Source organism: Entelurus aequoreus, linkage group LG13 (genome assembly GCF_033978785.1).
Source record: "Entelurus aequoreus isolate RoL-2023_Sb linkage group LG13, RoL_Eaeq_v1.1, whole genome shotgun sequence".
NCBI classification, from domain to species: domain Eukaryota; kingdom Metazoa; phylum Chordata; class Actinopteri; order Syngnathiformes; family Syngnathidae; genus Entelurus; species Entelurus aequoreus.
In genome coordinates this window covers 31,432,393-31,445,633 of record NC_084743.1, presented here as the reverse complement: position 1 = coordinate 31,445,633, position 13,241 = coordinate 31,432,393, and the positions used below count along the sequence as shown (strand labels likewise).

Here is a 13,241-nt window from a genome sequence, read left to right as displayed (position 1 = left end):
TTAATCCGTCTTCTTGTTTCTTATAATGATTGTGAACAAAAGGGCAATTTTTTTTTTAAAGGTGCAGTTCCATTTTATCACAAGTATTAAACATTGTAACAACATTTATAGGTCAGAAAAGAGGAAAATCATCATAAGTTCCATTTATAGGGGAACTGCACTTTTTTGGAATTCTGCCTATCGTTATGAAAAACATGACGACGAATGTCCATCCATCCATCCATCCATTTTCTACCGCTTATTCCCTTCGGAGTCGCGGGGGGCGCTGGAGCCTATCTCAGCTACAATCGGGCGGAAGGCGGGGTACACCCTAGACAAGTCGCCACCTCATCGCAGGGCCAACACAGATAGACAGACAACATTCACACTCACATTCACACACTAGGGCCAATTTTAGTGTTGCCAATCAACCTATCCCCAGGTGCATGTCTTTGGAGGTGGGAGGAAGCCGGAGTACCCGGAGGGAACCCACGCAGTCACGGGGAGAACATGCAAACTCCACACAGAAAGATCCCAAGCCCGGGATTGAACCCAAGACTACTCAGGACCTTCGTATTGTGAGGCAGATGCACTAACCCCTCTGCCACCGTGCTGCCCCGACGAATGTATATTTTTTAAATTTATTCTAACTCGTGAATAAAAGTCTGCTTACAGTGGAGCCAATGGGAGGTCCCCTATTCAGCACACAAAACCCAATAAAAAAACATCCAAAAAGCGCCAACAATACACCATTTACATTTCATGACTTGAATATTAACCAAGTATTAGTGCTATTGTTATTATAAGCGCTAACGCAGAACAACTATTTATGGCGCCGCCGTGATCACGAGCTTGCGTGCCAATGTTGAAATGATCGACTGATCAGCTGCTTCTTCGTTTCCTTGCTCGTCAAACTTAATTCTAGATCATAACTCATGCTTTTCACCTGGATAGTAGAAGAACGAGGACGTATTTCAACAAGTTGGTACACATTGACAGCCGATTTAGACTCAGAATGGCGATAACACGAAAAGACGCTTTGGTCCACCCCCCTTTTCTTCGCGAGGATTATAAGACATTCTTCATTTAAAACAGGACTATAGCAAGATTCTATCAGTCGGCATCCTAATGACAGTAGACATTGCACAGTAAGTGATGTTTTATTATGATTGTTGGCTGTCATGAAGTCTGCAGTGAGCAGAAATCAGTGATGTAGAGGGAAAAAAGCGAACGTCATGCATTTTTTAAATTAATGCACCACATATGCTTAAAATACGTAAATATTAAACTTTATTAGTAATTTTCCCGTTACTACATTACATATATACTTACATGTTTGGATGTTTTTAAGGGCTTTTATAAGCAGAATAGAGCAACACCCATATGCCTAATATAAGCAGACTATTGATCACATTTATTTAATATTTACAATGCATGAAAAAAAAGTAAAATGTGTTATTGTCTTGTCTTGATTGTGAATGATACGCAAAATTCCAAAAAAAGTACAGTTCCCTTTCAAATGTCAAATTCCAAACATCTCTCAGTTCTGCTATCAGGAAGTGGGGAAAAAACACAATACGAAAGATAAAAATGAAAAAGAAAGAGAATGTGAACTTACTTCTTACGGTCTTGCTCAGCGGAATTTTTCCATCTCTCATTAACAGCGACGCTGATCTCCTGCAGGCTGGCAGTAGGTTTCTCTTTAAGAATCTCAACTCGGGCATCCTTCTCAAAAAGGGCGACAGGTGACAGTGGCGCTCTCATTGTACGATTACTGATCAGGTCAAAAGCTGTCAGAGCTGTCTGCTTTTCTGTTATAATATTGACCATCTTTTTGTTGTTGCTGCTCTGAGCCTTAAGCTTATCTTTGTCAGTGTGACTCTGCGCCAAAGGTAAATTAATTTTAATGGGTTGCAGAGGTTCTCCTGATACTGGGTCCATAAAAGCTGTGCCCCTGCACCAGTCTTCAGCTAATATATGGAGTTTACTTGAGTCTGCACCTAATACTGGATTTTCCTCACAACTTGGCAAATATGCTGCATCATCACAACTAACTGAGAAATTACACTCTTGTCCACCAGGAATTTGGTTGACAATCCAGTCCTCCGCTACAGAGGACGAAGAGCTGCAGTCTGAGGCTTGTCTGTGTGGTAAAAGATGATCATTCACTGCAGCGTCACACTGTTTAAGTGGATCTTTGAAACTGCTACTTGCTGCAATCTCTAATGGAGCAACATTGTTTGTTGCACTTCTCGTTTTCAAAATCTCATCATCCAGTTGTAAAGATCCAGTCTTAAGCGTTGGTGAAAGAAATGTTTCTGAGCTGCACCGCTCCTTTTGAGAGTCCCTTCCAGGCTGATAGAGAGAAACTAGCAAAGCTTCCAATGCAATCAGCAAAGCTTCCTAAATGCAAACAGAAAACCGAAACATATGTTTTTAATGCACACAAAGCAAATTGTATTTTTCCTAAAATAACAAAAACTATTTTGACAATTTTTTTTTTTAAATTTAGAGTTATCCCAAATACCTTGTCATGGAGAAGAACCTGGGTCTTATCAGGTGTCAGATTAACATCCACTGAAGAGGGTGAAACTGTGATTTTAAGCATTAGAATTGGGTATCGACTTTGTGCTGACTCTTCCATGTACTGCGCAGTGTAGTGTTGACGTAGCTTCTGATGACCAATCACACAATTCAGCAGTCATAAATAAAAACTAATGCTATTTGAACAAATAACACTCAAAGCTTAATTTTTTGCATGAAAAAGTGTACCTTAATTATGTCTTTTTGGTGGACAGGCCGGTTGTTGACGAATATGAAGGTTTTATCTGGAACAGAAGTGCTTGTAGAAGAGTACTCTGCTCCTGGCTTGGGAAAAAACCCTTCTAAAAATATCTGAGGATGATACAAAATAAAAATGTTATCAAGAAAATACAAAACAAAAGTAAAATTGTTCCCATTGCATTATCAGACAGGATAGCGTGGTTGACCCAGACCTCCAAATGCACAGCTGGGTGTGCACTGCTACTAGGAGTGTGTCATCTTCGGCATCTCACGAATCAATTTAATTGTGATTCGGGTAGCTCAGATTCCATTAATACGAAGTATTAAAATACGATCTCCAAGATGTTTAGTTCTCCTGATGTATTATCTAGAGATTACAATATACCTATTACACACACATACCTACAGCTACGTATTTTTACAAAGACACTGTTCTCTTCATCCCCACATTTACCACCACAGAACCAAGTAGATAGTGGATACTATTCTAAACATGGACTCGTTACAATTACACAAGTGCAACTGTTTTTCCTATATGTAGAGCTGCTGCAAAATAATCCACTACGGGGCAAAAAGAAATATTTGAGTCAAAGCCTTTTTGTAAAGGAAAGAAGGTGCTGCTCTTGTGGCTCTCCCCTCCTCTCTCTCTGTTTATCACTTTCTTTGCCAACACAAGTCTTAACTAAAAGGTAAAAGTGATGTTAAATGTTCATTTATCTATTTAATTCATATGTATTTTGCATTGTTTTCTGCATGTACAAATACCGTGTTGAAATTGTTACACTGTCAAAAGCACATACCATAAATAAATAGCAGTTAATACATGTGATTGGTGTCGGCCTAACTCACACATGGATGACCCTATCGGAATCAGCAGCAAAAAACCCTGATCAGAACAGTAGAGTGCAGTACATGATTTTATATATAAAATGTTCTCAAAACTACAAATAATGGTCTGGTTTGTTTTTGTTTTTTTTAAACTCTTTGGCTTTTTTCAAAGGGGCCGGTGTAACCAGTTTTCATTTAAATGCCAAAGAATGTATTGTTTATTTATATTATATTTGCAAGACTTGGCCGCAATGTATTTTGCAATACGGAATTTAGGCCATATTGCCTACCCCTTCTCTCAACTAAAATATGATACTCTACTATCTGATACCCTGATGATGCATTACTTTTCCTTCAGAATTCACTAACCTCTCTTTCAAGGACACTTATAGATATGTTTTCTCCAAACTACTCAATTAAGTTGACCAAATCAGTTGCAGACCTGCCAACTTTGAAGTAATTTTATGAGTACTCATCACCCCTACACACACACCCTAAAGCTGTTCTCTTGAGCTAAAATTGATGACTCTACATAAAATTGAACAGTATAACTAAAAACGCCATAATGAATGTACGCTTGTAAGACATTATGAGAGCTATTAATGTTCGACATATTCCAGGTGGTGAATAACCATGCTTATTTTTTCCTCCAGATGGACTTGGGCTCATTATTTGCAATGGTTGCTGAAAATGTCAATAAATGAACTGCTGTTTCGGATTGGGGCACACATGTTTCATGCTTGTTCTGCTCATTAGGGTCACTTTATGGGAGTACAAATGTCAACTCGTGCCCCGAACGGAGGCAGGTATAAGTAATCATTCCAAAATTTGTCACATTTTGTTTCACAGCAATGCAACGCTCCATGAACAACACCCTGGTAAAAATGTCAACCTGGTTTGCTTGATCAGTACATTTTGTCTTGAGGAAAAATAAGAAAAAACAGCTATTTCATTCCTCCAGGGAGTCGTAGGAAAAGGTGGGAGGTTATTTTCATATCTGGGCACCAATGTGCAGCAGCAAAATAACAACAACAAAGAGAAAAATGAAAGAAACAAGGTGAAAAGGGCTGCTCTACATCTGTCCAACTAGATTAGTTAAAAGCAGCAGGTACAAAGCGCTTGTCACCTACCTTGACCAAGCGGAAAGTTACGACTCAACACTAATTCAATTACAATCAGCACAACAAAGCTTAGCTAACAAAAATCCCTAACTCTTTATCAGGAAAGAACTAGAGGGAAACGAGCGAGGAAATAGTTGGCCAGCTACCAACTGACCACATCTGCTGGCCTGAAAACAAGTCGGTATTCTGTAAGAGGCTGTCAGCTGAGCTCATGATCAACAGTTTTTATTTTATCTGCAAAAAAATTAAGACATTGAATGTAGTTTTAACAAATAAATGACATGCTAGAAGAAGCAAAAAATATATACTGTGCCAAGTAAGACCATGTCAGTTACTTTCAGTGCATGATTCTGACATATTGTATGCTAACAAATCGATTTAATTAACAGGACAGGTTACAATCAGAACACGCCTCACCAAGGTGATTGCATGTGTGCGTTTGGAAAATAGACATTTAAGTGCTGAAAATACATCAGACCATACATCGCACATTGCATCATATTAGTCTGCATTGCTGTCATGCAAATATAAGCAGACTAAAGGCTGGAATATACTCTCGCGTCACATATCTTGCGTCCCCTCTGACGGCGTCTTGTTTGATTTATAGTTCTGCCGTGGGGGGATGTCGCCAAAATTGTAATTCTCTTCCAAAACACTAAGGGGCAGTGTCTCCAGAAGGAGCAACCGCAGCGGTCGTTGACTAGATACTGTATTTCCTGCTTGTGAAGAGTAAAGACAACCACAACATCGACATCTTTGTCTACACTGGAACTAATCATTCAGAATCATCAGTTTACTAATGGACGTTTTACTTATAAACCAGAGGAAAATACTTTTATGAAGATGGACTGTGCAATTTCATGGCATGGCAGAGGACACTATTATTATTTGCAACGCTATCCGGCCATTTGGGACATGGGACAGGAAAGAGCTATCATGTAATTGTAAATTAACATAACTGTTAAATAACTCTTGTAAGTTAACGACATGCTGGTGTTTATGTGTATGGTCATGTTCAGAGCTCACATGTTTGTAAATATACCGCGCCTGACAGATTATTGACAGAAAAGGAGAAGTGTTGTGTGTAAGAGAAAAAGACGTGTGTGCACAAGAAAGAATATGTGTCGTAATTTAACCTGTTGTTAGCACAAGATTGGCAATACAAGTTAAAAAGAGTGTCGTACTTTGTGACTTCTTCTGGACGCAATAACAACACAATACGCTGAAAAACGACCCATTCAGTAAATATCTTAGAGCGCACCGAGATATTAAGTACACAATATCAGTTTTCATGCAAATATTTAACAAGTGTTGTTTTATTTCATACAATAATTTGTGCATTTCAAGCACAAAGTCTGCTCGCCTGTGTTCAAGGACCCTCCGTGGCAAATACTGACCAATCACCGTCCTGCGGTTTATGTCGCCAACGACGCAAACCCAGGATTTTTGGGAGATGCACGCAAGGTCTGCACGAAGGTATGCAGATTGAGGGGGCAAAGAAGCGTCGCTTACACAAGTTACGTGACGCAAGAGTATACACCAGACTTAAGAACATGAATAAGTGGAAGCATGACCTGTTGTCTGAGGGGACCAAGATAAACTTACTTGGTTTAAATAGTGTAAAATACCCATGGGACGCATGGCACTATTCCAACATGGCAACAACCCCAAACACATTTCTAAGACAATGAATAACTTTAAGAAGCTAAGAGTAAAGTTGTTGGACTGGCTAAGGATGTCTCCAGACCCAAGACTGTTGAGCCTCTGTGGGGCCACCTCAAACGGGATGTGGAGGAGCAAAAGGTGTCGAACCTCTACCAGCTCTATCATGTCATCATTGTGGAGTGGAAGAGGATTTCCAAGGAAACGTGTGAAGCTCTAATTAACAAAATGCCCAGAGCGCTAAGGTAGTGCTGGAAAATAATGGTGGACATGAGGTGTCCTAGAATAATCGACTATTTGAAAATTTAATTCAAAAGGGGTCTGATTCGCTTCTCAACCTTGCAGTTGACTCATCATCCCTCAACCTTCTTCACTTCTTCCCTCTAGCAACGATAATGATCCTTCCACTGCGGCCAAAAATAGCCCCTGGGCTACACTTTGGACACCCCTACTCTGGATAATCCAATTTGAAGAGCCAGATCCGAGGACCTCACCAAACTATCCAATCTCTGCCGTATTTATTTATCTTAGTGTTTTAGTCTTTTAAAATTAGACTAAGGGCCTGCAGGATATACTAGTATTCAAATATCATGCGCTTAACAGTGTGTGCATACAATAGAAATGGATGTACTAGTGTGTGTGTTGCGTGTGATATACTAAGACTGCATGTACAATTGAAAAGTGGTGCAGACCGCCTTGTTTAAGTAAGGTTTTTGCTGTACTACGCTGCTTTCACCACAAGGCACTCGATCATTTACTGCCCATTTATGTTAACATGCGCCTACCTGTGGTGTTTTGCTTTGTTTACAAACAAGCAGCAGGAATGTACCACATTTTTCTGGGCATTTTAGAAGCAGTCCTGCATTGCATCCAAGATGGAAACCATTTCCCCACCCCCTTTTTTTAGCATGGTGAAGTTGCGCTCATGGGAGAGGCTGGCACAAATGCGAATGTGCGCTCTAGAGTGCTGATACAAGCAAATGCATATTGCAAAAAGTTTTTATCACTTAGGAGATATCCATCCATCCATTTTCTACCGCTTATTCCCTTCGGGGTCGCGGGGGGCGCTGGAGCTGTTAAGTAATATATATTTTATATGAAAAAACGAACCGCCATCTGTAGCCAGTTTATAATTTCACTGATTTTATTGGTCCACAGTTTAATATTTTGCACTTTATGTGACGTAGAAATGTGCAGATTTTCAAATTATCGGCCTTAGTTAACTGGATTTATATTTGTGAATTTATTCAAAAGAGAAATAACCTGTATTACATGTTGATAGTCAAACAACATGTTATTCAAGTTCACTATTGTCATGATTTTTTTATTATGTTGTTAAGACAAAATATTATAAATAAATGATTTTTTTTCTCTAACATAAATTTCAGTATTTGTCTAATTTGGCGCAAACAGTGTTTATTTGTGACATCTACAGTAGTGTCATGACTGTAAAAGAAGCATAATGTGTCCATTCGTTACATTCCATGTCAGCTGATAAAAGTTTGAAGGAAGAGTTGCTACAATCGGAAATAAAGTGCTTGGCAACATGTACATATTGGATTCCTGTAAGAAAGCCAACCATCGAGCATCTTTAAATTGAACTGAACAAACCTCTGGTTCTTCTTGACGATGGTGACAGGGAAGTAGGTTGACCACTGCACTCGACCCCAGTACAGCAAGGAGGGCACTTCTATAATTAGCCACTTTGGCCTTTTGCCAAAGCACCACCTGGAACACAATACACATGAAAAAATTGTCACATAACTGTAAACACTGAGCCCACATTGACGTATTCATAAATTGATCTGCTCATTAGACATGTATAGCTCTAATTGAACTTGTGTCCATTTAAAAGCAAGAGCAAGCAAAGTTCTGAAAAAAAACAGTGTGATTTTTTATGCAAACCAAGGGCAGTTAAAATAGCATCAATAAAACCAATCAACACCAAAGCTATCTAGCTGTCTTATGTGATGATGTTGTGTTTAAAAAGCTGAACATGGAAACAGACAAAATTAAGCTGGCGGATCTTGGCTAAAATTATATTTAAAGGGGACCTATGATGTATTTAATCTTTTCTGACCTTTAAACAGGGTCTTTGCCGGTTTCACCAAGTGAAATGTAAGACTTTTTAAGACCATGAATAAAATGTAGGACCATTTCATTTCACATCAATACTGAAAAAGAAGTATAATATTTTGCAATGTGTTGCTACCATTAAATTCTAGGGGAATGATTATTTGCAAAAAAAAGTTACGTTTCTCAGTTCAAACATTAAATATCTTGTCTTTGCAGTGTATTCAACTGAATATAAGTTGAAAAGGATTTGCGAATCGTTGTATTCTGTTTTTACTTACCATTTACACAACATGCCAACTTCACTGGTTTTGGATTATGTAAAAGAGCTGGTCCGATCTTTCGGTGAGTTGGCTCACTGCAGTCAGCCAAATTTTAGAACGGTCTGCATTACTTTATTTACAATAAATAAATCGATTATCGATTATTGACGCTTACTAATCGATTTTTTAAACGTCCATGTCCGAATTGCCATGCATCTGAAAAATATATTATTCACCCCACCTCTACTATACACTGTCAAAAAGAAGGACTGGCAACAAAATTACTTTTAAGTGTTTTTTTAATTGTCTTGTTTTCTATATGCAAAAAAAATTGGTTTATAACTAAAAGGGGAAAAGATAAGTGACATTTGCTATAATTTCATGTGTGTATATATATATATAATTTTAATGAACATTTAATATATCATAATTTGTGATGTATATTGTTATCAGGATATAAAATTACATATGTTTGTATCTATTTTTGTCCATCTCGCTTAGCACAAGTGGGTAGCACAATTTGTTTGTTTGTGGTAAGCACAAGTTTTGGCAATAAGCAGTAGGTACTCTGAAAAGTATGAGGCAATAAGACATGTAATATGACCGCATGGAGGACACAATGGCACAGGCGGAAGGGAGAACCCTGCAATCATAAGTCAAATTGCAAAAAAAGAAATAAAAAGTGTGTAGTTTCACATTTATGTTTTCCAGTTCATTTGTTAGAGTATTTTCTACTTAACCGAGAACTACCGTAATTTCAGGACTATAAGCCGCACCTGACTATAAGCCGCACCAGCTAAATTTAGGGGAAAATACAGATTGCTCCATATATAAGCCGCACCCGACTATAAGCCGCAGGGTTTTGATGTGTAATTACCGTAGTATATAGGGGTTCCTGCTACCACGGAGGGGATTGTTGGGACAGAGATGACTGTTTGGGAACGCAAAGCGTCCCATTTATTAACAATAAATCTTTCAATCATTCAAGCAAACTTTCACATCTTTGACATGGCGAACAGCATTCATGCAGAGTACAAATAATACAACGGTGCAAAGTAATACAAAGTGCTCGCCTGTACGTTATCAAAATAACCAGCCTACCGGTATATGAAAAGTCAGTCTTTAATCATTGTGTCATCGTCTTCCTCCTGTGTACTAAAACCACCGAAATCCTCTTCGTCGGTGTCGGAGAAGAACAGGCCGTATATAAGCCGCACCGTTGTATAAGCCGCAGGGACCAGAACGAGGGGAAAAAGTAGCGGCTTATAGTCCGGAAATTACGGTATACAAAATGCAAAGACATCAATCATGACAAAATATCAACACCTAACAATAATTCTGATTAAATGTGTCTGAAAGAGACAGGTTGCGTGTCACTATATATATTTTTGAAATCATGCACTCCATAGTTGGGCATGTGCCAAATATTTGATGTACAGTTAGCACATGAAAACAGATCGCTCCTGTAAACAGCTCAAAGACGCTGTGAAACACGACACAGGCTGAATGAACGGCAGAGGTTAACGTAAAGGATAGGGGCAAGTGAGAACCGAATGTTCAAAATGTGGGCATTACTCTCCGTTAACAACCTTGAAAGCCATTTCTAGGAATGTCATACAGTTGTTTTTGTGCCTCCCCTCCCCACTTTGACCCACATAAGGCTGCAAACTGCTGCAGAAACCAAAACTACAGCTGAGTCCAGTAACTTACTCAAGCAACATAATCAGCTAAATTTGAGTTCACGGTCAATGATATTTGTGTTTGGAACACCTGACAGTGATGATTAGCTGTGGTGAGAAAGAGTCAGAGGGATGGGAATGTGGAGTTGCTAATACTTCTACAGTTGTAGAGCTTGTATAAAGACTTGGATGGTCTGCAAGTATTGGCTTTTAAAAAATAAAAACCATTGTGTTACTTTTTGTTGTCCCAACTTAGATTATATCCATCCATTCATCCATTTTCTACCGCTTGTCCCTCTCGGGGGTGCGGGGGTTGCTGGATCCTATCCCAGCTTCACTCGGGCGGAAGGCTGGGTACACCCTGAAAAAGTCGCCACCTCATCGCAGGGTCAACACAGATAGACAACATTCACACTCACATTCACACACTAGGGCCAATTTACTGTTGCCAATCGACCTATCTCCAGGTGAATGTCTTTGGAGGCGGGAGGAAGCCGGTGTACCCAGGAGTCAGGACCTTCTTATTGTGAGGCACACACACTAACCCCTAGACCACCGTGCTGCCCAACTTAGATTATAATCAATTCTAAAAGTGACTGTACCTAATAGAGCAGTGGTTTTCAAACTTTTCCCCCCCAAGTAACAACTCAGAAAAAAGTTGGCTCTCTAAATACAACCATAATGATCAACAATAGAATACAGTAGTGTAGTAGGCCTAAGTATTCATTAAAACAAGGCAGATGTTTATCTAACAAGTGCATTTAAATGTTTTGGCCACTGTAACAATACTCACAGTTTGAACAGTAATACTGTGTGACTATAGGAACATAAAACACTGTACTTTAATCAAGTGACAATTTGGCGTACCACTAGATGGAGCCTGCGTATCAGTACCACAGTTTTTAGAATCACTGTAATAGAGTATAAGACTTTTAGAGAACACCTACTCCATAACAAAGTCACATTTTCCACATCAGTGAAGACATTTTAAAGAATACAAATACAATTGAGGAGGGCTGGGCGTTTATGGCAAATTTCTAAAACACGATTAATTGAACCTTTAACCTTGATTTCAGTCAATCCCCGATTATAAACTACAACTCTTCTTTTTTGTCAATGTCATTCTTATTGTAGCAAAAGTGTGTCCAAACAACGAACACTGAATTCCTTTTGGCTAAAAGCCGCTCACGTACTCGTGATTCGGTTTTCGTCTTGAAGGCATTCCATCCTGGCTGTTAATTTTTCTTCTGGCAGCTTTCAGCTTTGCAACACCTGGTTACTTCTCATGTAACTACACAATCAGTACTGTAATTTAAGTGGATAATGTATGAGTAGAGAAATTTATATGGGGGGTGGGGGGAATCTAAAAAATTTACATGGCAGTTTTCGGTCGGTTAAAAGCTTTAAATGTGTTCAAATGTTGGGTACCCTTCACGTTTGAACCATCTGGGAATCGACACCAGTACTAGACGGTACCAATTTCCAGTACCTTTGTGTGTTCATGCGGTAATAAATATAAAATTGTTTAATAAATAAATCACATCTTTTTATATAACACTGAGCTATTAATGATAACTGTGCTGCCCTGTTATATCTGGTTTTCTTACACTTGCGAGTCTGATTTGCAAGTATGCATCCATTTCATTTTATTCTACGTGTGTTGCCATAGACAGGAAATAGTCTTTGCCGTTAAGCTGAATGTGCCAGTATTGTCTTTTTTTTTTAGCTTTACAAAGTGTTTATACTGTAAGTATTGTATTTATTCCACATCAGCTGTTTGATTGAAATGTGCATCTTTGTTGCGGGTTCGCTTACCAAATATAGAGGTGATAAAATCGCCATGTAAAATTGCTAATGCTAATTGGTAGCATGTACAGTATATGGCATATTAAATGTAAGCTAGCGCATTTTGAAAAAAAAGAGCCTTACTTTTGGACATTTTGAATCATGCTTATTTTGTTGGTATAGACAATTGCAACTTTACCTACAGGCAGTCGGCTCCCCCCCCACCGAAGTGTTTGAGCCAATATAAAGTATACAACCGGACATGATATCATGTGCTACAAAGGTATCAAAATATGGTACAGGTGATATTTTACATAAATTGGTGCTCTGCAATACCGACTGAAGTTGGTCAGTATGTACTGTATGTACCGACTTCGGTACCCATCCTTAGCGAAGAAGACAAGAACAGAAAGTTACATTTCAACTCTTAAGTTCCTGTAAATGGAACAGACTTCCAATGCTATATACACAGACTGCCTAGTTTTTAACTAAATTGGCACTTTTCTTGACCACAGATCTTGACTGTACATCTGTTTCCTGACACCGTTGATTTGCATACAGTATAATGTGTATCAATTATCCGCCCAACCCCCGTAACAATTCCCCACAAAGACCTAAACCAAATAAACCATGACCATGAAGTAAAAAGACTTAAGTAGCTTTGGTTCTGGAATGCAGAAAATGTAACTAAATTTTGAATGCAAATTTTAATGAAAATGTATTGTCACTATCTACAACTTAAATGTATCTAATTGCTTAAGAAATGTATTAATATTCTGCCAAAGATGCAGCGAAAACTACATTTAAAGCATGTATGCAATGTAAATAGGATGGTGACGATGTGATAAAGTAAATCCAGTACTTTACACAGATTTTACCTATTGTATATTCCTTTAGATATATTGTGTTGTATTATCATTCGCTGCACACAATCCAAACTCTAAGAAGGCTTAGCATCATATCTGAAGATTACTGAGGACACCTAGTGGCTGTACTTAGGGATGTTATTGCTGTTTAGCAAGCTGACACAACACAGCTAAAATACATTATTTTTCATACACAGAGTT

At 38.6% G+C, this 13,241-nt stretch overlaps 1 protein-coding gene across 4 annotated transcripts in view; it reads right to left on the bottom strand.

Moving 5' to 3' along the window:
* Positions 1-13,241, bottom strand: part of pms1 (PMS1 homolog 1, mismatch repair system component) — a 72,521-nt gene that overhangs the window by 49,415 nt on the left and 9,865 nt on the right. For all 4 annotated transcript variants that reach the window (XR_009828285.1, XM_062067715.1, XM_062067714.1 and 1 more), the window contains exons 5-8: positions 7,986-8,102; positions 2,752-2,874; positions 2,507-2,653; positions 1,598-2,382 (exon numbers count right to left, since the gene is read on the bottom strand). Coding sequence is in view for 3 of the 4 variants with exons in the window: in XM_062067715.1 (XP_061923699.1) it covers positions 1,598-2,382; positions 2,507-2,653; positions 2,752-2,874; positions 7,986-8,102 (1,172 nt within the window). In the remaining variant the exon portion in view is untranslated. The remainder of the gene's footprint in view (positions 1-1,597; positions 2,383-2,506; positions 2,654-2,751; positions 2,875-7,985; positions 8,103-13,241) is intronic.